Source organism: Doryrhamphus excisus, chromosome 16, assembly GCF_030265055.1.
Source record: "Doryrhamphus excisus isolate RoL2022-K1 chromosome 16, RoL_Dexc_1.0, whole genome shotgun sequence".
NCBI lineage: Eukaryota > Metazoa > Chordata > Actinopteri > Syngnathiformes > Syngnathidae > Doryrhamphus > Doryrhamphus excisus.
In genome coordinates, this window is record NC_080481.1 from 13,124,912 (window position 1) to 13,152,018 (window position 27,107).

At 38.9% G+C, this 27,107-nt stretch overlaps 1 protein-coding gene across 2 annotated transcripts in view; it reads right to left on the reverse strand.

The window, feature by feature from the left end:
• Positions 1 to 27,107, reverse strand: part of LOC131104687 (cadherin-4-like) — a 248,021-nt gene that overhangs the window by 116,867 nt on the left and 104,047 nt on the right. For both annotated transcript variants that reach the window (XM_058052160.1, XM_058052161.1), the window contains exon 3: positions 13,972 to 13,995. In XM_058052160.1, coding sequence (XP_057908143.1) covers positions 13,972 to 13,995 — 24 coding nt within the window. The remainder of the gene's footprint in view (positions 1 to 13,971; positions 13,996 to 27,107) is intronic.

Below are 27,107 nucleotides of genomic sequence, written 5' to 3' on the forward strand. Positions count from 1 at the left end.
GTACCTGGAGAAAACCCACACATGCACGGGGAGAACATGCAAACTCCACACAGAGGGTGGAATTGAACCCTGGTCTCCTAGCTGTGAGGTCTGCGCGCTAACTACTCGTCCACCGTGCCGCCCTGACTATAAAATAATTGAACCAATTAATTGTCTTCAATATTTAAAGTTGATTAATATAATAAGGTTTATGTGTGGAGGAGTCAGGGGGTACATGGCTTCAGGTCAAATTTCTGAAGAGACTGTAAAGTTTGGGAACCACTGGTGTAGAACAATAATAAAACTCATCAAAAAAAACCAAAACAACATTTTAGTCCACCTCATCATTTCATAATCAATTCACAGAACATTAGTACTGGGGCCTGACTGTGCATGATCACGATTGATGAGTAATATTTACTGAATCCAACATCATAGTTCCCTCTGGAGTACCAGGTCAAAATGCTGTGTGTTAGCCCAGAGTCATTCATTCCGCTTTATGAAGTAGAACTTGTGCTGAATGGTCATCCCATTAAAGACATTAACCTGCACATCTTTGTTCCAGGTACCAATCGCATGCATGTTAGAATCTTTTATCCAAAGCTTCATTTCACAGGTGACTGGGAGAGCGTGTGTGCATGTTGCTGTTGTTTTATGAAGCAAAGCTCCAAGCTTTGGTAGCTCTTGTTCTATTGGGAATAATCTGTCTGATTCCCTCTCTTTTTACTCAGTTGACCCGGTGTGCACTAGGAAAAACAAATGTACGGATATTCTGACCACACTAGTGCAATTTTACTACAGGGACTAAAAGTAATGGTAATGGTTTGATTTCATTTGAACATGCATCAGATTACAATTGAATGCATCACATAATCAGTTCACAGTTCCACATGTCCAAAAGGAGTAGGAAGAAGCAAAGCTTATTAAATCCTACTCCTCCATCTGGTACTTTTACAATAAGTAACTGTTAGATTTGTTCACTTCCTGCTTTCCATAATACAGTTTAAGGTTTGTTTTTTTTTTTTTTTAAATAATGCACCTCGTACCGAAGTACGAGGTGATATGACCATCCAATGACATAATGGGTACCATAGTAAGTGTCAATATAGTGATATATATAGCACATCATGACTGGTTCAAGACTCTTCATCCTTGTATTTAGCAAACATCAACTGCTTGTATTGTTTCTTGAATTGGCTCATCGTTGTGCATTGTTTGAGGTCCTTACTCAATCCATTCCATAGTTTGATTCCACATACTGAAATGCTATGGCTTTTTAACGTAGTCCTAGCATATAAGTGTTTCAAATGTAGTTCTTCCCTGAGATCATATTTCTCCTCTCTTGTAGAGAAGTATTGCATGACATTTTTAGGTAATTGGTTATTTTTAGCCTTATGCATTATTTTAGCTGTTTGAAGATTAACTATATCAGTAAGTTTAAGTATTTGTGATTTTAGAAATAAGGAGTTATGTTCTCTGTAGGCGGCATTATGAATTATCCTTACTGACCTTTTTTGCAGTACATTTAGCAAGTGAAGCAAAAGTGAAGCATTTGTTTGAAATAATGATTCTATGTTGTAATTTGTGCATGGACTTCGCAGCTGCAGCTTTGTCTCATGAAAATGAACAAGCAGTAGAGTCGGAGCGTTATAGTAAAACACGTAGAATGAAGACAAGGCGAGAGAACAAGACAGTAAGAAAAGGAAGGGGGGATGTGAGGGAAGAGCATCTCAGAGACACAGCAAGTGAGTCTGCTTCTTTGCTCCGGTGATTCCCAATGAAATTGATTCTCATACCTCAAGAGATCTCCCACTGTGCCTCTTCTCCCTGGTCCTCCTGCCTCTATTACATACCTGTCTAGAGGAGGAATGATCTACACATTACCCATGAGTACTGTTGATCGCTACACGCATCGGCGGCTCCTAGTGCTCAGGGATGTAATAGGTCCAGTGTAGAGAAGTTGGAAGAACAGGACAAGGTAGATGGACATAGGAAGGATGGACAAGGAATCAAGGAATGAATCAAGATGACAGTAAACGGCTGGAAGAGAAAGACGAGGAAATATACTGGAGCTGCGCTACGCTTTTCTGTTCCCACACACAGTAGCTCACAAAGTGAATTCATCCCTCACATTTTAGTCATTTCTCGTTTATCACGGTTAATTGGTTTCACACCGTGATGGTAATTCAGAAGACGCAGTATTCCACGCTAGTCACCAGTTGTCAGTAATGTTCAGTGAGACATGTGCGCCAGACATGATCAACAGGATTTTATTGCAGGTTTGAATTAACTCACAACAGGCCTAATATCCCTAATATAAATCCCTAATAAAAACACTGTTGCGGCCGTAATTCACCTCAAGTCTGAGCCCCCAATGTCAGTGTCCCTCACTCAGCTCCCCGTGGAATACATGGCTTATTTACTCTTATTATGGCTAGTATATTGCGTAATATATACAACTATAGAGTGGTTGTTCATATCTAGAAGGTGCAAAAAGTGTTAAAAAAAAACATATTAAGGTAGTAACTAAGTTTTTGATGCTCTAATTATAAAAATGTTCAATTTATAAATAAGGATTTCTTATTTATTCACTTATCACAGTGGGGTTTGGAACCAAGGTAAAGGGAAATCATGCAGGTGAACTGAGAAGTGGATTTACTCTTTAAAAAAATAACATAAACAAGAATAAAATAAATTAACTTGCGTAAGGAGGTAATGACGATAACCAGATGAAATCTTATAAAACAAACATTAAAAATCGAGTTCTGTAAAATAGATTGATGCTGTATGTGGTTGTAAAACACGCCATAACTCGATTTGGGAATTGAGTAAAATCCATCCATTCATCCATTAATTTTCTACTGCTTATCCTCACTAGGGTTGCGGGTATATGCTGGAGCCTATCCCATCTGTCTTCGGGTAAGAGGCGGGGTACACCCTGGACTGGTCACCAGCCAATCACAGGGCACATATAGACAAACAACCATTCACACTCACATTCATACCTATGGACAATTTGGAGTCGCCAATTACTGAAAGAGTACAGGTTGTTAGAACAAATGCGATTTTAGGCTCCTTCTCCAAACAGCACAGAGGGAGACAATCATCATGGCTCGAGGCTGCGGCCTCGACCACGTACCTCTCAGCTCCCAGGAGGCTAGGTGTCACTCGTGTAGCGAAAAAAAAGCAAACCCTTTAATGAATCGAGCTCTTTATCTGTGCCTGAGCACCAAGTTATTAGTTACTGAGTGCCTGCACTACGGAGCAGATTCTGTGAATCTGTTTCCCAGGGCGTCGGGGGGCGGGGGTCGGAAAGGATCTGACGGCGAGGGGAAAGAGAAAGTTCATATACAGTATTTGGTGCCTTATTTTGTAATACGGTGTGACATCTGTGGCCTCCATGCTATAGAAAAACCTTGAAGCATGGTCACACATCACTGACAAGTGTAGTATTAGTCTGGAAGGCTGCAGGAACACCGCACAATAACAACACCCTGTGGGATGGCCTGAAACTGTTTAGACTCTCCACTATTTCCTACATTTGTTTATTTTTTACATTTTCATAAGTATACGGTTACTCCATATAAGTGTTGATGACTTGTAATTTGTATTGATACAATTAACTGTAATTACGGATGTAATTCACTAAAACATTTATTTCACCTATTGCACAAATCCAAGGAAATGAATAGGTGCAGATTCTGGAAGATCTAGAAAGTGGTTATTGTGGTAGCTGCTCTGTAGGAGTCCACAACTCCATTCAAAGTGTAGAAAAATTAGCATAATAGGTGCCCTTTAACATAAAGGATTATACAGCTTTATCAAAATATGGTGTCACCCTATTAAACTGTTATTAACTCATATTAATTAATATTAATATATTAATATTAACCCGGGCGGCACGGCGGACTAGTGGTTAGCACGCAGACCTCACAGCTAGGAGACCAGGGTTCAATTCCACCCTCGGGCATCTCTGTGTGGAGTCTGCATGTTCTCCCCGTGCATGCGTGGGTTTTCTCCGGGTACTCCGGTTTCCCTCCCACATTCCAAAAACATGCTAGGTTAATTGATCACTCCAAATTGTCCATAGGTATGAATGTGAGTGTGAATGGTTGTTTGTCTATATGTGCCCTGTGATTGGCTGGCGACCAGTCCAGTGTGTACCCCGCCTCTCGCCCGAAGACAGCTGGGATAGGCTCCAGCAACCCCGCGACCCTCGTGAGGAAAAAGCGGTAGAAAATGAATGAATGAATAATATTAACCTTTTCAATTATTTTTTTACAAAATCTTGTGTCATTCTTGCTGTGGTAACAAGGCTTAGTTCGACTTAAAGACATTATTTTACTGCTGATATACTAAACTAAATACCTTGCCAGAATAATCGTCTGTACTTACAGTACACTAAATATGACCAATAGTTTTTGTGTGTTACCAGACATCGTCTTTGGAGACACAATGGAGTGATTCTACCTCAAATCAAAGCGCCCAAGGAAAACTGATAACAGCCTTTTAATGGGATAAAAACATCCAGCCCCATTCCCAGAATCTCCTTATCCTGGCTACCTGCAGGCAGTGCAAATCTAGATGAGGATGGAGCCAGTCTAATCCCTCTGTGTCACCTTTGTGCAGTTTCTCAGAGCAGCTCAACTCCCCAGACGGCACCTGATGGCTCTAATTGCCCTCCTCTGGTTGGGAGCACGGAGTAGAAATGCATTAAACAGCATTAAATCTGTAGAAGGTGCAATCACATGCGCCTTCCCTGTCACACGTCTGTACTTACGCGGGTGCGCTAATGTAAACATCTGGAAGACACTTAAGATGCCCCCCCCCCAACACTTTTTTTGTCTCACTTCTTCCTGTCTTAAGACATACAAAAATCCATATGGTGAGAAAAACAGCAATCTAATCCTATTGCAGCTTGCATGTGTTGCATATGGATGAGGTTGATTTGTGTGTATCACGGCATGAAGCTTATGGTACATCTGTGTCGGTCCGATTCCGTGTTGTTTTAGGTCCTGGCTTTTTTTTTTTTTTTTTTTCCCAACAAGCAACCCGTTTACACTGTTGTCCGTAAAAATGTTACATCCAGACGGGAATGAATCACTAAGTGAAAACGATGTAATACACAATGCACATCTATGTGTGGCGCCAGAACAAGCATGCAGACAACACCACGTGACACTCCAAAACCATAGAAGAAGAATGAATATATGCAACTAAGTCAGCCATCTTATGACTTATGAGAGGTGGAATTGCTTAGTTACTTAAGTTATTATGGAGTATTAGACAAGAAAATATCAAAGATATGTCGACTGAGGTGAGTCATCTCTCTAAATAAAAATATATAAAAAATTAAAATTAATAAAATAAAGTTTAAAAAAATATGTTAATTATATTAAGAAAGCAGGAAGTGAACAAATGTAACAGTTACTGATTGTAATATATATCACTATATTGACACTTACTATGGTACCCATTATGTCATTGTATGGTCATATCACCGCGTACTTCGGTACGGGGTGCATTATTAAAAAAAAAAAAAAAACAAACTTAAACTGTATTATGGAAAGCAGGAAGTGAACAAATGTAACAGTTACTGTTTGTAAAAGTACCAGATGGAGGGGTAGGATTTAATAAGCTTTGCTTCTTCCTACTCCTTTTGGACATGTGGAACTGTGAACTGATTATGTGATGCATTCAATTGTAATCTGATGCATGTTCAAATGAAATAAAACTATTACCATTACCAAATATTCTGATATAATATTCACTTCCGGTCACATCATGTGATGTCGTCGGGGACATCATCATTCTCGTAAAACGTTTCCGTATGGATAGCCTCTTAATTAAATACAAAACTGAAGTCGTCCATTGTTGATTCAAAACGGCAACATCATATTATCAACACAGATGAGAGCAAATAATTGAAAATTACAAACGTTAAAAGTTATAACACTCCTTAAAAGCTATGCAAACATACCATTTAACTAGTAACTCTACCAAGCCTCAATATCACAGACAGTCTTTGAAACGGGACATGAAAAAAATGAGAAAGGAAAGCCCCGGTATAAAGTAAACAACAAAGAAAGAAAGCCCGAGTAAATAAAAGAGAATGTTCGGAAGACTGGTACGACCGGGGAGGTGCCGACTTGCGGAGCGTGATCCTCTTTAGCATTTAAGCTACGAGCATTTACTGGCTGAAGGATAAGGCAAGTTCCCTATTTGTCTGAAGTGCATCAGCTACAACACTGACAGAGAAGATCAATCAAATAAATGCAACACATCTCTGCACCAGCTGTCACACTAATTACCTCCCACCACTGTTATCTTTAGCATCAATTCTATGGTAATTCACCAGGTGATAGTGGCAATGGCTCAGCGTAAATTCTACTTTCTCCTAATGAGCATCGCATTTCCATAGAGACACAAACGTCTTTCTGTAGTGGCTACAGACCTTCTGCATGTGGAGTTAAGCTGCATATTGTATTCATGCCCTTGTGCTATTGTGCCAGTTTAGATTTTAATGGTCTGTGCAGTGTTTACTCTTCAAATATTTCCACATGAATTATTAATGGCTGCTGGTGGTTTGTGCACGAAGAATTAGCAGAGGATATTCCATCTGGACCTACTTCGCATCCTGGGTGCGATGTGCCTCTCTAGAGTAAACAGGCTGACTGGAAAGTTGTATAACTTTGCAAGTAATTTGTTATCCAGGTTTCTCATGAGAGTCTTTATCCTTCTCACTCGAGCCATAATGATAAGATGTGGTAATGGTTTTCATTTTATTTGAACATGCATCCATTTGCAATGGAATACATCATGCGAGTTTGTTAAATGTTCCCCTGATCTGTGATTTAAAATAAGATAATAGTTGTTATCTGTTACGAATGGATGGATACTCATTCAATCAAAGCTTCATTAGGGACATAGTGGCATTCCCAAAGAGACATTTTAGGATGGTGCATTGCTGCGTGATCTTCACATTCATACCTGTGGGCAACTTAGAGTCTCCAATATTTTTATTTTATTTTTTTAAATGTGAGAGGGGCGGTACAGCGGTCGAGTGGTTAGCGTGCAGACCTCACAGCTAGGAGACCAGGGTTGAATTCCACCCTCTGTGCGGAATTTGCATGTTCTCCCCGTGCATGCGCGGGTTTTCTCCCACATTCCAAAAACATGCTAGGTTAATTAGCAACTCCGAATTGTCCATAGGTATGAATGTGAATGTGAATGGTTGTTTGTCTATATGTGCCATGTGATTGGCTGGTGTGTACCCCGCCTCTCGCCGAAGACAGCTGGGATAGGCTCCAGCAACCCTTGTGAGGAAAAGCGGTAGAAAATGAATTAATGTTTTTTGTTGGCTGCATGGCGGTCGAGTGGTTAGCATGCAGGCCCCACGGCTAGGAGACACAAGTTCGATTCCATCATCTCTGTGTGGTTTTCCCCAGGTATTCCGAATACCTCCCACATTACAAAAACATGCTAGTTTAATTGACGACTCCAAATTGTCCATAGGTATGAATGTGAGTGTGAATGGTTGTTTGTCTATATGTGCCCTGTGATTGGCTGGTGACCAGTCCGGTGTGTACCCTGCCTCTTGCCCAAAGACAGCTGGGATAGGCTTCAGCAACCCTCGCGAGGAAAAGCAGTAGAAAATGAATGAATGTTTTTTTTGTTGGCTGCACGGCGGACGAGTGGTTAGCATGCAGGCCTCACGGCTAGGAGACACGAGTTCAATTCCACCATCTCTGTGTGGTTTTTTACAGGTACTCCGGATAGCTCCCAAATTCCAAAAACATGCTAGGTTAATTGGCGACTCCAAATTATCCATAGGTATGAATGTGAGTGTGGATGGTTGTTTGTCTATATGTGCCCTGTGATTGGCTGGCGACCAGTCCAGGGTGTACCCCGCCTCTCACCCGAAGACAGCTGGGATAGTCTCCAGCACCCCCCACTACCCTCGTGAGGAAAAAGCGGTAGAAAATGAATGAATGAATGAAATGTGGGAGGAATCCGTAGCCCCTGGAAAAAAACTTAAACCAAAGGTCGGCAACCCACGGCTTCGGAACAGCATGCAGCTTTTCAGCCTCCTTGTTGCGGCTCCCTTCGCTGAGCAAGGTGTTTTTTTTTTTTTTAGTAGGGGAAAAGTGCATTTTCGAAATTAATGTGAAATGTGAAACATCCGTGACTGCATATAGTCTGCATTCTGACAGCTGATTAGATGAGCAAGGGGAAGGGGCAGTCCGCTATTGTATGCAGACTAGTGAATCTCACCATGCTGAAGTGGATAAAAGGTGAGAGAGTTTTGAGTCGAGTGTAAAGCAAGTCACTGCACAGTAAAATCAAAGCATGTAATTAACAGGAGCATAGCGGTATGGTTTTTAATGAGAGGAGCGCTGTAGCCATGTGCTCCGAGCCTGTGACACGCTAGCACACGATAGTGTGCTGCAGATGGCTCTCCGCTCACCACTCAGAACAATATGTGCTTTCGCTTTCACATTTAGAAATACCAGAAAAATCTGCTTTAGCGACAAAATGGTCAAGCCGGCAACACGGATGGAGAGTACATGAAGGAAACGTTCATTTTATCAGAATTATTCCAAAAATACCTCTCTTTGGGATCAATAGAATGATTATTGATGAGAATTCAGCACAGGCATAAACAAACGCCAATACTGATGTGTTGATATGTGAACGCAGATGGACTTTTTATCTTAAAGTTGGCTACATTTTCTTTTCATTTGACACAAATATGAGATCTACTGAGTAAGACGTACACACGGAGTGCACTTCTAAAAGGTAGTGTTTGAAAAAAAATGTAAATTTTCCGCTTTTGACATTTGTTTTTACTGGAAGAGAAGGCAAAATGGAACTTCCTGATTGGAACATAAGATAAGATAAGATAAGATAAGATAAGATTTGCCTTTATTCGTCCCTCAGTGGGGAAATTTGCATTGCACAGCAGCAAGAGTACAGAATCAGTTTAAGCAGTACAAAATACACAATATAGAAAAATAAACAATATAAACAACCCAAGTATTAACAAAATCAACAGTTTTTCCCAGAGTTATATACAATACAGTATGTAGATAATATGAAACAAGATGAGATATATGACCAGTCTATACACTGAGATCTTGTTAGAGAGTTAATATGAGGCATTATGGAAATACTTCACATAGAACTTAGTATATTGCATTTAGAGCCCTTAATATTGCACATGCATAATACTTTTAAATTTTATTTTTTAAGGCTGGCTGAAACGACGTACAGTTTGGTATTTAAGATTTGAGGTTCCATTGTAATCAAAATAGTCCAAAAAGCTGCCGAAGAACATGCCATACTGATTCCAATAAAATGTATAATATACTTCACGTGAAATGGAGAGTCCCTCGTAATTGTTGAATATTAATCCAACCTCAAATTCCTCTGGAATCGTTGGACATTAAAATAAAAGAAACATTGTTTTTGGTCTGAGCTACCATAGTTTTCTTGTGTCAGATCTCATTCTATTCCATTCCAATTGAGGAATAACCACTGTTGGTCAAACTTGGACTAAGTTTGCCTAAGACGAGCCCAAAATGATATAGTCTCTAGTCACACTGTACAACACATCTAACGGAAAGTCGGAACATTATGTTACATCACACATCGCCATTCCATTTGAACTACTGATTATATAAATGAAAACAGATCTCGCTGTCTAGTTGCATCGGAAGAACCATACATAATATGGTGAATGTATCTCTTTTAAATTTTCTGACATTCTATTCTATACACTGAGATCTTGCTAGTGAGTTAATATGAGGCATTATGGAAATACTTCACATAGAACTTAGTATATTGCATTTAGAGCCCTTAATATTGCACATGGAGGTTGATGAGATATTGCACAGTGAATGGGGTCTGGAGTAACTATACTGACTATAAAAGCAAGTATTACACAGATGTACATAGCGGAGTAGAAGTTTAACAGCGTCTGTATCTTTCTGTGAATAAAATACAATGTACATACGATGATGCTGAATTAATTATTAATTCATTTGAAAACTGTGATTATCTGATTAAAAATGTAGAATCATTTAACATCCTTTGTATTTTAACATCGTGCCACGGTTTATCTGATTATTAAAAGCTGACAGGCTTCACAGAGCAAGTGGCGCCGATTCCCATCAGTAGAATTACAGGGCCTGACTTCATTAGCCCTGTTAGCACAAAGCTGCTTTACCCTCACTCATGCCTGGCTTAACCTGCACAGAGATGAATGCTAAGAGGAACCAAGCAAAAGGTGGAGTCAAAGAGGGGCTGAAACTAAAGTAGCATGGGGGACAAAAGCATTTAGAGCGTCAAAAGTGTCAAAGTGGAGTATAGAGGATGAGAAAGTGAGAAGCAGGAGGACAACGGGAGGGCATAGAGCGTGTGAACCTAGACTTTTTTCCGAGGCAGGAGAGGATTGAAGCTCAAAGCGTCAAAGCGTCGGTTGAATTCAGAGGGATTTACCAATGCAAAAAAAAAATGAGCAAAACAATCAATTAACTTGCGCTGCTGGCTAATCAATTATTCTTCTCTACGTTTCTGGCACGCTAACATTCAAAGTGGTTAACTGAGATTCCAGCGAGAGCGTGCTGGAGAATTAACACTGACCTCCCTGAACACATTAGAAGCCGCACGCCCGCTCCAGCTAACAAATGCATATGCATTCAAGCACATGCACATGCATCCTTGTCCTCCGGTGCATTCATCTGCGTTGCTTCTCACCAGGAACCCTCTCAACACTCTGTCTTCTCCTGCTGCCAGCAGAGCTTTTTGGCTGGCTTAACTACGCCCACATCCCCCCCCCCAGAGGGGACAGCCCGTGACGGATGGTTGCGCGTGTGACTCCGATTCGATTCAGTCCATTTGATAAATTTATTGCTGGCATTTTGAAAATGAAATTAGAGGGATGTCTCAGAGAGAATGTTTTTGCAGCACAGGTGCCATAAATATACTTCATGTGGGGGGACGGAGGAGGGGGGGTGTAAGGGGGCGGCTAGCAGGGATGCTGGAAAAGTGAATGAATAAAGCCATGTTATAATGAGCTTTATCACCTTATGGGTAAGAACATAATGAAAGCGTATTGAATAAATATTAGCTACTTTCTGTCCTATGCCATGCATAACTTAAATCATATCTTGAAAAACTAAGCATGTGTAAAATGTTTCCCTCCCCATCAGGGAATTGATGTGCATGCACACAAAACTTTCATGTCCCCAATTTGTGGTCTATTCGGGAGAATTTGTAGCAATTTGAAGCACTCTGTGTCAACATATTCTCAAGCAAATTATTTCCAGTAGGAGATTAAGAAGGAAGAAGGCAATCATTTTGACTATGACAGTTTGTTGGGAAAATGTCTGTTCCGAGAACCAGGGATTGGTGTGGCAAAATATTTTTTAAATAATTTTCAGATGACAAGAAGAACTTTTGTGTACATCAAGGAGTACCTTTCCCCGACATGACCCGGATGTTCAGACTGCAGTAACATGGAATATATATTAGATTGAGAAATGTCAGTGGACACTAAAGTTGTACTTTTTCCATTCGTTATGTTCTGGCAGACATAAAATTCAAATGCATACAGACTATGGTCAAAGCTCTTTGTTTATGGCCAAACTTTTTGCCCCAAGGTCCCATGCCTCTTCAAGCCCAGACAGCCCCATCAGAGTCATATCTGTCAGTCATGTATAGACACAAACACAAGGATATTTTTTTTTCTCCACGGCAGTAGCAATGTGAGACACACTGAGAGTGCTTATAAATATTTCTGACTCAAACCGCGGGCAATTTGAACATATTGAATGGGCAAGTGATGTCAGGTCCTGATAGCCGACAGAAGCCAACTAAAGTGAGCACTCTTTCACTGTCAGGGTTCTGTGACCTTATTTATCTTCCTCTCATTCAGAAACATATGTGAGTGTGGCAGTGGCGGAATGATGTACGCTATGCCAGCCCTTCAACATTCATCAGAGAGCGAGGCTCGGCCAGCACACATCACTTAAGTTTATGGACCCTCGTGACAGTGTCGTATACCGCCTAGTCATCGTATATACTGCATATGAAGTGAATTGTGGGTATATGTGTTGAGGTGATACAGTGAGTATTGCATTGGGCCTGTACATTGCCCTGTTTCTGAAGAAACAACCTTCATTAATATGACTTTTGGCCATTAAAAAAAATTAAAAAAATATATACAGACACATACATACATAAATAAATACATACATACATACATATGAAAATAGTGGTGCTCTGCTCAATCGGCCACTGATTAGTATCGGACAATATCATTGAAAAAGCATGGTATCGATTGGTATCGGACAATATCTGTGAAAAAGCATGGTATCGATTGGTATTGGACAATATCCGTGAAAAAGCATGGTATCGATTGGTATTGGACAATATCCGTGAAAAAGCATGGTATCGATTGGTATCGGACAATATCAGTGAAAAAGCTTGGTATCGATTGGTATTGGACAATATCAGTGAAAAAGCTTGGTATCGATTGGTATCGGACAATATCAGTGTAAAAAGCATGGTATCGATTGGTATCAGACAATATCAGTGAAAAAGCATGGTATCGATTGGTATCAGACAATATCACTGGAAAAAACATGGTATCGAACAATATCAGTGAAAAAGCATGGTATCGATTGGTTTTGGACAATATCAATGAAAAAGCATGGTATCGATTGGTTTTGGACAATATCAATGAAAAAGCATGGTATCGATTGGTATCAGACAATATCACTGGAAAAAGCATGGTATCGAACAATATCGGTGAAAAAGCATGGTATCGATAGGTATTGGACAATATCAGTGAAAAAGCATGGTATCGATTGGTATCGGACAATATCCGTGAAAAAGCATTGTATCGATTGGTATCGGACAATATCGTGAAAAAGCATGGTATTGATTGGTATCGGACAATATCAATGAAAAGCATGGTATCAATTGGTAATGGACAATATCAGTGAAAAAGCATGGTATCGATTGGTATCGGACAAATTGTATCGATTGGTATCGGACAATATCGTGAAAAAGCATGGTATTGATTGGTATCGGACAATATCAATGAAAAGCATGGTATCGATTGGTAATGGACAATATCAGTGAAAAAGCATGGTATCAATTGGTATTGGACAATATCAGTGAAAAAGCATGGTATCGGTGTATCCTATTAGAGTTTTTAAACACTGATTCCCTTCACAAATTAGCTCCGCCCTCATTGCAGCATCCATCCTATGGTGACCGTCTCCCGCTCATTTTCCCTTTACAAAACCAAAACAAGGATGTCTGCCATATGGGACTTACCTGTTGTTGTGTATCAGTTTTGCACCCTGCACAACAGGTGTGTCTGTGTGGGAGGCAACAAACAACTGCGACCAGCCACACCCGCAAGCGACTCACCTACATCCAGACCCAATTGTACAAGTCTCAGTCTACAGTTTAGATTGGCAGTCAGATGTGGAGGGAATTTGGGGATATCAAAGTCGTCACCTCCCACGTGCACGGCCAGGGCCGCCAAGCGGCGCGACGAGCCCCGCCAACCACAGTTGCCTGTTGCCACCTGTGTGTGGCACCCATTAAGCGGGCGGATAGCCCGGGAAGTGGTTGGATTTGTCGGTACCGATTTCACTCATGGATGATCGGGATTGGAAGCATAAAATCGGAGCATCCCTAAATGTAACACATGGATTTAACTTTTACCTTCATATTGCTTAGCTCTCTTGTCAAATAGCAACTGTGAGAGGACTCACTTGGTCCAATATTTCCCTATTTAGGTCCTTTCATTCTTGACTCTTGATTCATGATTATCATTGTGTTCTTCAAAATCACAGTGCACTCTCGCTTTACCGTTTAACCATTGTAAACATCATCACGTCACCATTACAACATCTCATCTCACACAGACACACAATGCAAGGAGTGGAAACTAAAAGGTAAGGGCCCTCTTACCTTTTTGTGCTGACACACTGGCGCCTGCAAATAGAACAGAGTGACATAGATGAATGACGCATACAGTTGCACACATATAAAAATACAGTTAGTAATTCATGATTTCGAAAAAAAAAGGGTTTTATACACAAATTTCTCATTAAAGCTGAATACATATAATAAATATTATCCCCCAGAAGGTGAGATCTCTACATTCAAAAACACCTAACAGCCTTTCTATGTTCAAAAGGGAGCAACCAAGGGGGAGACTTGAGCAAACACAAGGAATATTTGCCTTAAGTGAAAAAAGATGGCAGACCCTGGAACCCCTCAATCTCTTAAACAATTCACCCCGAGGACCTTTGGACACTGCTGAGGAGCACCGAGACAGAGCAAATCAAACACTTTCATAAAACATTTTAGGCTGTTATTTAGAGCCTAAAATCCATTCTCGGCCCACAGGATGTGCACTTGGGTTGGGCAATAATGCGCCCCCGCTTCGTTTCTACAAAAGAACACTTATTTTGTACAACAAAGGCAGATGTGTTTACTTTAATATGCTGTTTGGAAGCTAACAAGATTGTTCTTGGGGGAAAAGTATGTTAAAAAACTTGAACAGTCTGGAAAAAATAAATAAATAAATAAATATATATATATATATATATATATATATATATATATATATATATATATATATATATATATATATATATATATATATATATATATATATATATATATATATATATATATATATATATATATATATATATATATATATATAATTTTTATATATATATTTATTTTTTTCCCAGACTGTTCAAGTTTTATTCATGCTGGAAAAAATTATTATATATATATATATATATATATATATATATATATATATATATATATATATATATATATATATATATATATATATATATATATATATATATATATATATATATATATATATATATATATATATATATATATATATATATATATATATTATTTATTTATTTATTTATTTATTTTTTATTTTATTTTATTTATTATTTTTAAAGTATGTTAAAAAACTTGAACAGTCTGGAAAAAAATAATATATATATATATATATTATTTTTTTCCAGACTGTTCAAGTCTAACAAGATTGTTCTTGGGGGGAAAGTATGTTATATATATATATATTATTTTTTTCCAGACTGTTCAAGTTTTTTAACATACTTTTAACAAAAAATAATATATATATATACACACACACACATATATATATATATATATATATATATACATATAATTTTTTTTTCCCAGACTGTTCAAGTTTTTTAACATTTTCCAAACAGCATATTAAAGTAAACATGCGCTGGAAGCTAACAAGATTGTTCTTGGGGGAAAAGTATGTTAAAAAACTTGAACAGTCTGAAAGAAAAAAAAAGAAAAAAAATATATATATATATACACATATCTCAGTTTGTCTCTAAGCCCAAACGACCACAGACATGAAAGCAGAAGAGGAACATCGGAATACATTTGTGGTGTACCAGCCTAAGCATGTGATAATCCAGAGCTTTGCCTAATTGTCAGAGTAGCTACGGCGTCCATTGTGAGCAAGACGTCTGTGTTTATCGAGGCACTGTGGTGTGGGATTGGGCCCCAACGTTTTGGGCTTTTGACACAGTGGGTTTATGAGGTGTTACAGTGGATTCGTACATAGTTTGATTGTCTGCTGTGTAACTCTCCATACGCTATGCATGCCTAAGCTAATCTTAAGAGCAGGCTGCAAATAATTAGAGCACAGCCAACCTTAGCATTAAATATATATATACTATATTGGTTCAGTTCCCTTAAAACCAGAAGGCTTTCAGTCTCTCACTGACTTAAAAAAACTCATAAAGTCAAAGTTGCATATCTTATCTGTTTGCTTAGAAAAATGTCTTCTTATGCAGTCTTAGCCAACAGGACTTTGCCATATTGTCGTTATAATTCACAATTCCCAGCAATATCAGCAGCATATATGGAGTTAAAGTCTAATTCCAAGTGAATGTGTGAGTGACGTTTTGATTTTGCCCGTGCAGCCACAGCAGTACTCCTGTGGCTTGGAGTAGTATGTAAAGTAGGCCATATGCCAGCGCAGGTTTCCCTATCCCCGTGGATGCATGCAAGCTGAATAATGTTTCAGCATGCCCAAGGACAAAAAAAAAAGTGTTTTTGTGCTTTGTTTTTACATAATTTACAAAATAAGACGCATAAACATCTCCTGAGTGTTTTCTGCTTCAGCTCACAGATATTTTGTCAAAGATGAATCAGACCTAATATGATTTCTGTAATTAAGTCAAGCAGCAAACATAGCTCAAATGATATTTTGCTAGTTCAGAGAGCTCATCAGATGTTGTTAAAGCATATTCATGCAGACATTTTACTCATTAAAATGACATCACTTTACCCAATGACAACCATCCTGATCCGACACACAGAAAGCCAAAAGACAAGGAAGTATCACATCTGAACATGAAAAATTGTTAACGTACAATTGCAGTAATTGCACTCATTCCCACGGCAGTAGAATGTGTGTTTTAGTGCTTGGTTAATCAAAGTCAAAGTCAGAATGGTGCTGACTGACAGGCAGCCACAGAGAAACAGTTTGCGATGAATGAATAAGATCCAAATGAAAAGTAAAGCAAACCATTATTGATGGTTGGCAGAAAACCATTACGCTTTATGGAACGAGATTACAGACAATTGAGGGAATTGGGAATTTGCTAAATTGATCCTTTACTACCAGTATGGAAGCCAACTGCGGCAGGTGAGCCACGACACTTGCGATACATGAACAACAGCCAACAGATACATTGTGTGTTACATCGTAATCTGGCCGCCTCACACTGTGTGTAGAGATGTCGCATATATTATGAAAAGAAAACAAAGCAGGCGGTCGTTAGTTTACGGTGTTATGATATGCTGTTCCGTGGTTATGTACACAAGGCCATAAATCATTAACACTGTACCCAACTGTGCAATGGAGTAATACGTTGGTGGATCATTAATTAATGGCTGACAGGGAGGAAAAACACATAGTGACATTGGAGTCACTACACTCAGACAGTGACACTGTGGAATAGACAGAAAGCAGAACTGGAGGTAGCAGAGATGAGGATGCTGAGGTTCTCATTGGGAGTGACCAGGATGGATAGGATCAGAGGGAACATTATATGTTATAGGCCTTGGAGATAAAGTCAGAGAGGCCAGACTGAGATGGTTCGGACATGTCCAGAGGAGAGATCGTGAATATATTGGTACAGTAAACCTCGGATATATCGGATTCAATTGTTCCCACTGGTTTTGTCCGATATAAGCGGAATCTGTTATATGCGTATACCGGAAAATGTCCATTTTGCGCATATATCGGATTTATATCCGGTATATGTGTAAATCGGATTTTATCCGTTATAAAAAGGCACTTCCTTGACTATGTTTCCAATGTACCTGGACGCGCAGGCAACGCTGCAAACGACGTCGTATAGCAGCCTGTCACGATTCGGCGAATCGGAGCGCCACGATGCGGCCATCCGATATATGCAAGGGAAATTTAATGGAAAATGCATTGGAACGGGACTGGAGATTTTGTCCGAAATAGGCGAAATCCGTTATAAAAAATCCGATATATGCAATGAATTTTTATTGGAAATTTATTACAGAAAAATCGGTTCTTTTTTATCTGTCCGTTGTGAGCGAATTTCCGATATATCCGAGTCCGATATATCCGAGGTTTACTGTAGACTGATGCTGTGTTTAGAGCTTCCAAGTAGGAGGCGTAGAGCAGGACCAAACAGTAGCTTTATGGATGTAGTGAAAGAGGACATGAGGGTAGTTGGTGTGAGAAGACAGGGGTGGATGGAGGACATTGATTTGCTGTGACGACCCCTGAAGTAAAAAGCCGAAGAACATGCTCAGTGGAAATCAACATTGTCTGCATGCACGGCCCCATGAAGGTTAAATATGGTATTCTTAAATATATGAAAGGTTCTTCTACTATAAAATGAACAGTAATAATACGCAGTATAGTGGTCTCATTACTATGTCTGTCTGTCACTCCTTAGCTCAAAAGTTGACTAACATCACAGTCTAGTAATGGATGGAACTTCTTCATGACACCAGTGCCACCTGTAAACAACAAAGTGTAGAATACTTTCTGCAAAACTAAGTGACTACACAACGTATCGGTCAGAATTAGTTTGTGTCAGCACTTTAACGATCGCCATCTGTCATATAAGTACATCAAAACAGCAAAGACCAAACACTAACGATGCATTTTCTTTCTACTCTACTTCATATCTAAATGAAGAACTGGAACCTGTAAAAGAAGGGCTTGTATTTCATCATGGTTATAATTAAGAACTATCACTGGTAATGATGAGAGGAAGCGTATTTCTTAGATATACTGTAGCATATGTTCCTTTTTTTTTTTTCTTCTATTTTTCACATCCCTGGAAAACGCTGCTTGAAATGGAAGTTTATTTGACCTGTCTGTAAGGAGAGATTGGAGTGTTGTAAATGTGTTGTGCTCAGAATTACATTTACATTTATACATATTTACTCGCTCTTTGCTGCAAATTCTCTGCATGAAAATAGAGTGGAATTATGTTAACTTTTGATTGCTTACTGCTTATTGAAGTTGATGTTTATGGGTCTGTCCATGCTCTGCTTAAGTGCACTCTGCAGAAAAGGCATGTAATGTAAAAAAATAGGAATGATCCGATTAGGGTTTTATGGCGCACATTTCGATATTGATCATCTATAAGTAAGATCGGACAATACCAATAACGATTACATGGATTAACTGTATACTTGGCTGCACGGTGTTGGAGTGGTTAGCACAGCTAGGAGACCCAAGTTCAATTCCATCTCTGTGTAGAGTTTGCATGTTCTCCCTGTGCATGTGTGGGTTTTCTCCGGGTACTCCGGTTTCCTCCCACATTCCAAAAACATGCTAGGTTAATTGGCGACTCCAAATTGTCCATAGGTATGAATGTGAGAGTGAATGGTTGTTTGTCTATATGTGCCCTGTAATTGGCTGGCGACCAGTCCATCGCCCCTCGTCCGAAGACAGCTGGGATAGGCTCCAGCTCCAGCTGAGGATAAGCAGTAGAAAATAAATGAATTGTATAGTTTTTGTAATTTGTTTGTTTATGTATGTTAATTGTAAATGGTCCTGGCCAATAGGAATTAAACAACAACACAAAAACAATGACACTAATAGACACTTTGCATGTACACCAATATTATCAAAACAGCCAATATTAATCGATGGCCGATCAATCAGTGCATTACTAAACAAGAAAAGGGAAAACTGTTCAGACTGGGTTTTCTAAATGTCAATGTTTATCTTTTACCCACATAAACTACAGAAGATAGATCTTTATACATTTTCAGAGTTGGCGGTGCTAAAAGTCATAATCTGAACTAAAACTATTTTGAAACTAAATACTCTTGAGAATAAAAACTCTACAACCATCAATCAGAAACAAAAGCAACAAGATGATGCCATTGCTAGTGGGAAGCTTTCAGTAGTGATGCAAACTGCGAAGACCATCATGCACACAGAGAGAGGGTGGTTGTCACTGCAATAAGTCAATACCATTTGACTTGTCGGTGTTTAATAAATTATGAGATTGACTTTAGGTTCCCAGCGTGCCAAAGTTAGGCCTGTCAAAAAGTTAGCAACAATTCAAAAATGTTCTTCAACTCTGAGGCAGTTATTATGTACACATCTACACGTACATTGCGTTGTTTTTTTTTTCCGTGGAGGAAAACAAGGTGTATGTTTTAATTATCAGAGGAGACCAGCGTATGCTCACATGCTACCTTATGCAAAGGGAGTGCTGCCTTCTTGCTCATTATGTACTAATGAGTTGTCTATTAATGAAAATGGAAAGCATTTATTTTGTGAGCACAGAGGGTTCAGCTGGATTAATTACAGCAGCAAAATGAAAACAGCAAGTGCAGCATCAGTCTTGTGTGGCACATTACCCATTAGCCAACTGTTATCAACGGCTGGCGGATGGCCCTGTGTGACACGATGTGGAGGAGAAACTGTATGAGGGAGTCAAACTTCATGTGAAGTGCACTTTTGGAATACTTTTAACTCTGCTATGCATTTGAGCATTTTTGTTTACAAAAAAAACTAAATCAAATTGTCTTAGTGGCACGGCGGTCGAGTGGTTAGCGTGCAGACTTTACAGCTAGGAGAACCAGGGTTCAACTCCACCCTCGGCCATCTCTGTGTGGAGTTTGCATGTTCTCCCCGTGCATGCGTGGGTTTTCTCCGGGTACTCCGGTTTCCTCCCATATTCCAAAAACATGCTAGGTTAATTGGCGACTCCAAATTGTCCATAGATATGAATGTGAGTGTGAATGGTTGTTTGTCTATATGTGCCCTGTGATTGGCTGGCGACCAGTCCAGGGTGTACTTGCCCGAAGTGCAACATGCAAAGCACAGGTCAAAGGCCATGGAATAAACACATGTAACATTTTGTAATTGCTTTCCCGGCATCACTTGTTTGTGACGTTTGTCTGTTTATTTCCATCGGAGTTGAACATCTGCGGTGGCGTTAACGTCCAAGTAGAAGACTGGTGTAATTCTATACGTGATCAATGTTACTTAAAGGGTACTTATTATGCTAATTATCTGACCTGTTGTGGTCTTCTATAGAGCAGCGACACACAATAACCTGTGCAGAAGATTATAGATCTTCCAGAATCTGCACCTATTCCAGCTGTATTTGCTTTTGATTTGTGTTTCCTGCCAAAACGGTCTGTTTTAATTTAGTGGGCATGCCCACTCCGCTGTGATTGGTTACACACCCAAAGTGCTTCCTAACTACAGTAAACCTCGGATGTATCGGATTCAATTGTTCCCACTGGTTTTGTCCGATATAAGCGAAATCCGTTATATGCGTATACCGGAAAATGTCCGTTTTACGCATATATCGGATTTATATCCGGTATATGCGTAAATCGGATTTTATCCGTTATAAAAAGGCACTTCCTTGACTATGTTTCCAATGTACCTGGACGCGCAGGCAACGCTGCAAACGACGTCGTACAGCGGCCTGTCACGATTCGGCGAATCGGAGCGCCACGATGCGGCCATCCGATATATGCGTGGGAAATTTAATGGAAATGCATTGGAACGGGACTGGAGATTTTGTCCGAAATAGGCGAAATCCGTTATAAAAAATCTGATATATGCAATAAATTTTTATTGGAAATGCATTACAGAAAAATCGGTTCTTTTTTATCTGTCCGTTGTGAGCAAATTTCCGATATATCCGAGTCCGATATGTCCGAGGTTTACTGTATAAACCATATAAGAAAGCCTGCCTCTCTGTGACATCACAAAAGGAACGGGTTTACCACGCCTTTTGAAACAGAGCGTTTTGAGCCATCACAAACTTGTCAACCATCATTGTCAACCATCTCCAAATATACAGTATGTATAAAAAAGAAGGGGGTCTTGTTTTGGTAGAGCACTTCAATCATTCCTGGAATTTTAAAGAGGAATTGCAGCCTGTAGTGCCCATCTTTGTAAGGATAATTTGGTTGTGTTGCATTTTAAAATGGGATCAGAATCAAGACTAGTACTAACAGCTTGATATTCCATTGGGCTCTCCTTGGAGAAGTCAGTCAGCAGGATGGAGTACTGGGAGCCTGCCTAGGCTCTGGTCGCCTCAACAGATGGTTCTTGATCAGATATTAGAGCCTGGTCCTCAAGGTCGTCTAACTGTGAGCGTTCAGCCTTACCCAAGGGAACAACCCCATTAGAACCTCCTGGCTATCGCTCGCCTTCCGGTGCCAGGAGATTGGCTCAGAGTCCAAGCCAGACTACTTGGACACTGGGACAGCAACAGACTGCAGTTCTTAAGCTCAGTAGAACAGGACTGTTATTTCCCACCTGTAATGTGCTCTCCCAGAAACGATCTGTTTCAAAAAAATAAAATCACGATGATATTCTGAAATCTCCTTCAAATGGATTTGAAAATACAGTAAACCTCGGATATATCAGACTCGGATATATCGGAAATTCGCTCACAACGGACAGATAAAAAAAGAACCGATTTTTCTGTAATGCATTTCCAATAAAAATTCATTGCATATATCTGATTTTTTATAACGGATTTCACCTATTTCGGACAAAATCTCCAGTCCTGTTTCAATGCATTTCCATTAAATTTCCCTCGCATATATCGGATGGCCGCATCGTGGCGCTCCGATTCGCCGAATCGTGACAGGCCGCTATACGACGTCATTTGCAGCGTTTGCAGCGTTGCCTGCGCGTCCAGGTACATTGGAAACATAGTCAAGGAAGTGCCTTTTTATAATGGATAAAATCCGATTTACGCATATACCGGATAAAAATCCGATATATGCATAAAACGGACATTTTCCGGTATACGCATATAACGGATTTCGCTTATATCGGACAAAACCAGTGGGAACAATTGAATCCGATATATCCGAGGTTTACTGTAGGTTGTCGCTCATAGTTTACAAGGGCACATATCCTTAAGAAAAAGTACGAATCAAGCAAAAACATTCAACAAAATGGAACATATAGGTACTATATCTGAAATTGTAAAATGTATTTTGGGAGCAAAGTAAGCTAAATCCTGCTTACACATCTCTATTCATCTTTCCATCTGCACCTTCCCTCCATCAATAAAGCCACAGTGAAAGGAGAGCAAAAACAACACAAGCTTTATTTATCCTTCCCTCTACCAGTGGAAAATGGCAGGGCTTTGGATATGACCTTCACTTTAGAGTGGTCTTCCATCAGTTCTGTCTGCCACCCACAGATCAGACACTCTGTCTTTTGAACCTCCAAACAGCAGTTGTCCATGGGAAGTTTTAAAATATAAAACATATAAAAATATATTTGTGTCTCTATTCTTTTCATACCTGAACATCATTAAGCTGCCTTTATGTTACATATTTGTTTCTCCCTTCATCACCTCGTCAATTGTAGGGACATTCTTGGCAGGCGTGTGGTTGACACATACTGTAAGCAACACATGATATTTATTATTATGATACGTTTGTGGAGCTACCACTATAGGAAGTATGTCTTTAAAGCCAGTCAGTAATTAAATTGATTGCAATTTTAAAATCAGATTAGTCACAAGTAGAAGCCTGGTGTAATTCTATATGTGATCAACGTTACTTAAAGGGGACCTATTATGCTAATTATACGACCTGTTGTGGTCTTCTATAGAGCAGCTACACACAATAACCTGTGCAGAAGATTATAGATCTTCCAGAATCTGCACCTATTCCAGCTGTATTTGCTTTTGATTTGTGTTTTCTGCCAAAAAGGTCTGTTTTAATTTAGTGGGCACCCACAGATCAGACACTGTCGTTTGAACCTCCAAACAGCAGTTGTCCATGGGAAGTTTTAAAATATAAAATACATAAAGTATATTTATGTTTCTATTCTTTTCATACCTGATGATATCATTAACCTGCCTTGATATTTATTATGATATGTTTGAGCCTGGCAAATATAGTGGAGCTACCACTATAGGAAGCAGTAAATATGTCTTCAAAGCCAGTCAGTAATTAAATTGATTGCAATTTTAAAATCAGATTAGTCACAGTCTTCAAGTTAATTAATCATGATTAATCACCATTATCACACAATAAAATGAAAATTAACTTGAGAATTCCGATCTCAATATAATTGCCATGTGCATACGTATGTGTCCCCGTCTCTCGCTTTCATTTGTGTTTTGGTTTCTGTACTTTGGCTCATTTGGTCCATGGAACAATGGCATGAACGGAGTAAGCCCTTTCGTCAGTTATACGCTCTCTTTGTCTTGGTGGGTGGAGGCGGGCTTGGAAGCATACACACAGAGTGCAGGGGAGTGTAAAGTAATAGTAGTAGTACATAGAATTGGTGGTAATTGATAGATATCCGAAGTGGTAACAAACTGCCTCCCGGTAGTCAACTGGACTGGAGTCTAGGACTTGGCATGACCTGGTCTAAATAGTTTTATTGCTTTGTCATCAACAAATAGCCTTTTAAAGAAAAGCTGGCAAGAATCTTATTCACACTGGAATCAATTGTGGTTGTGCTGGTCTTGTTTAAATCATATTTATCATCACAATGGTTTCATAACATATTGTTATTCTTAACATTTTTCACTTTCATGTTTGGTTTGCTGGAAACAATAGCACAATTTGTGGAGAGAAACAAAATAAATGACTTTACAATCATCAGCCATCTGTTGCTAGAGAAAAAGTCAGAGTCTCAATGAACTGAAGCGCCTCGTAAAAAGTACATTTTGTAACAGTGTGCAACAATAAAAAATGAATATCTAAGCAATAATGTTTTTCCAAAGGGCATGTATTATACGCTGTAAGTGCCACAGTGTGTTCGGGTGAAAAGTTGCATTCTGCACTAAATATTTACTGCATTTGTTAACATTATATCAAACCACAAAAAATATTCAACACACGACTTGTCATTTTCACCTGCAGTGGGTTTGGGTAAAAACTCAACAACAATATGAATAACATTTGGCAGAAAAAGGCCAGAGGCTATATTGCACATTTTCTAACTTTTTCCATTTAGTCACATGCTACAAAATCATTCTTAGAGCATTATGATCTGATTTTGAAGCTTTTCTCTCCAGAAGCCATACTGTGAGCGACATACTAAGTTGGTTATTATTTCTAAATAATTATATGAATTTAGGGCCATGGGCTTTGATTTGTAGTTTGTGTGTTTTGATTGCAAAGTTTCAATGTCATGCCTCATTGCCCCATCTGGTGGATTGCAAAATTCGTAAAATATGTGTGACAGCTATCAAGGCAATTAAAATTGGTGGGCCCCATGTCTGACCAGCACCCACCCACATCCTAGTAGGGTGTCTATGGCTAAAATTGAAGGGTGACAAGTCGGAGCCACCACAAAGCAAACCCACAAAAAATGTAATTCCCAAGTTATTGGGTGCAAATCACATGCAAAGTTCTAAAGTCAGCATGGTGGCAAAGTCAAATCAACTTTTATGTGGTGCAACAAGGACACCGGCTAAATTCCCACACTGATTATTGATTACCAAGAGACTGACATACAATATATGTGATTGTCTGTGCCAACATCACACATCCTAATCACAATCAATGATTTTTTTTTTTTTTATGTGAGCCCAGTAAAAATGTTTTATATTCACAATTATAGTCAGACGACAGCAGCAGATTACACATCTGCTCCCTAAAATCATCTTCAATCAGTAAGAAATCCAGCAGTACATTTTCACCCGTGTTGCTAATCAAAACATTGTGCCAATGGCAGGTAATCATTTCCTTGTGAGCGTTGATCATGTGACCATTGCATGGACTTTTGCAGGACGACTATCAGCTGCCATGGGGTGAGAGTTTGTTGGCGGTTTAGAGCACCGGTGTCCAAACATTTTCCACGGAGGACCACACACTGAAAAAAATTAAAGGATGAAAAAGCCACTTTGATATTTGGTAAAGCAACAAAGATGTGCTGAGATGTTATATGTTAAAAAATTATACTCAGCTTTGTAATATAGGAGAAAAAAACATATTGCATCCATCCATTTCCTGCACCGCTTGTCCTCACGACGGTCGCGGGCATGCTGGAGCCTATCCCAGATGTCTTTGGATAAATTTTTGCTTTTTTTCGTCCCATTTTTCCCTGAAATTTCCAAATAATTCAACTGTCTTCTTACATAAGCTTTATAAATGTTAATTTTGTAACATACTATTTTGACTTTCTTCCCATCATAACATTTTGTCCAACCTAACACATTTTATTTATTACAACTTTATTTTGTTTGTTTGTCATATTACACCTTGTAAAAAATATAAAAATATTAATATTAATATTATAAAATATTATACAATGATTATATCGTTTTTCAGCTCCATGCTATTAAAATAAAATGTACTCATATTACAAGTTCATTCTCTGAAAATTGTGACTTTTTATTTCTTGTTAAAATGCAACTTTTTTTGTCTGAATATTTTTATTTTATTCTGTAAATTGTAGCTTTAATTTCAATTTCTGCTGACAAAAATCAACTATTTAAACTTTGTAATTGTTTTGTTGTCATGATGACTTTATTAGTACTTTAGAATTACAACTTTATTACTTATTTTATAACCCTAACCCTAACTTTAATTTTTTTTAAAGATTAAAAACACATTAACTATGCAAATAAAATGACATTATTTTAATGTCATTCTGGTAAAATTCAATGACAACTTTTTTTCTTTATATATTGACTTTATTCTTCCAATATTACTGTTGCTGTTTTTTTTTTTTAAATTTTGGCTGATTTTGTCTTTTTTTTTCTCATTAAAAATGTCGGAACGTGCAACGGGTTAAATTTAAAAAAAAAAAATCTGCAAATGGTCCCCAGGACACACTTTGGACACTGCTGTTTTATAACCATCATACCCCCCTTTTTTTCTATCAAACTCTCAGCCTACAAACAGTAGCTGTTAAAGCTCAGAGAACACATTTAGTCATCTGGGACATCTTGCAGGACCTTGTGCTCCTTGTTACACAGGTGCAAGAGAATACAACCAGAGAAAACAAAACTCATACATTCTTACATTCCAAAACTTTAAATTTGTGTGTAGTGAAAAATGACGCTAGTCAACTGGCCAAGATGCTGAAGTATATACAAATATATTGCACTTCTAATTAGTTGCCACAAAATAAAATATGATACCACTTCAACGATCAGACAGATTTAATGTTATTCACAAAATTAAATTATTGCGTGCACATTTTAGACTGTGCTTTAACGCAAATGGCAGTTGCATGAATTAAAACCGCAATGGTAAGAGGCGGTTCAATAATAGCTGAAAGCCATTACAACGTTGTCATTAACAGTGTTGCATCACAGACGATTATGCCAATGACAACAAGCACAAAGCTGTTTTAATTGAGGGGGTACGGTACATATGCTACCTAGGCGATGTAGGGATGCATTATTGTGAAGGGAGAGGTCATGGCTGAAAAGAATGATCGTCATTGCTGTCACACGGCAGGCTTCCAGCAGGTCTCCTTGTAGATAAGAACAAGCTGTCTAACCTGAGCATGCGGTTGCCAAGGTCACTGTTCTTATCGTGGTCTT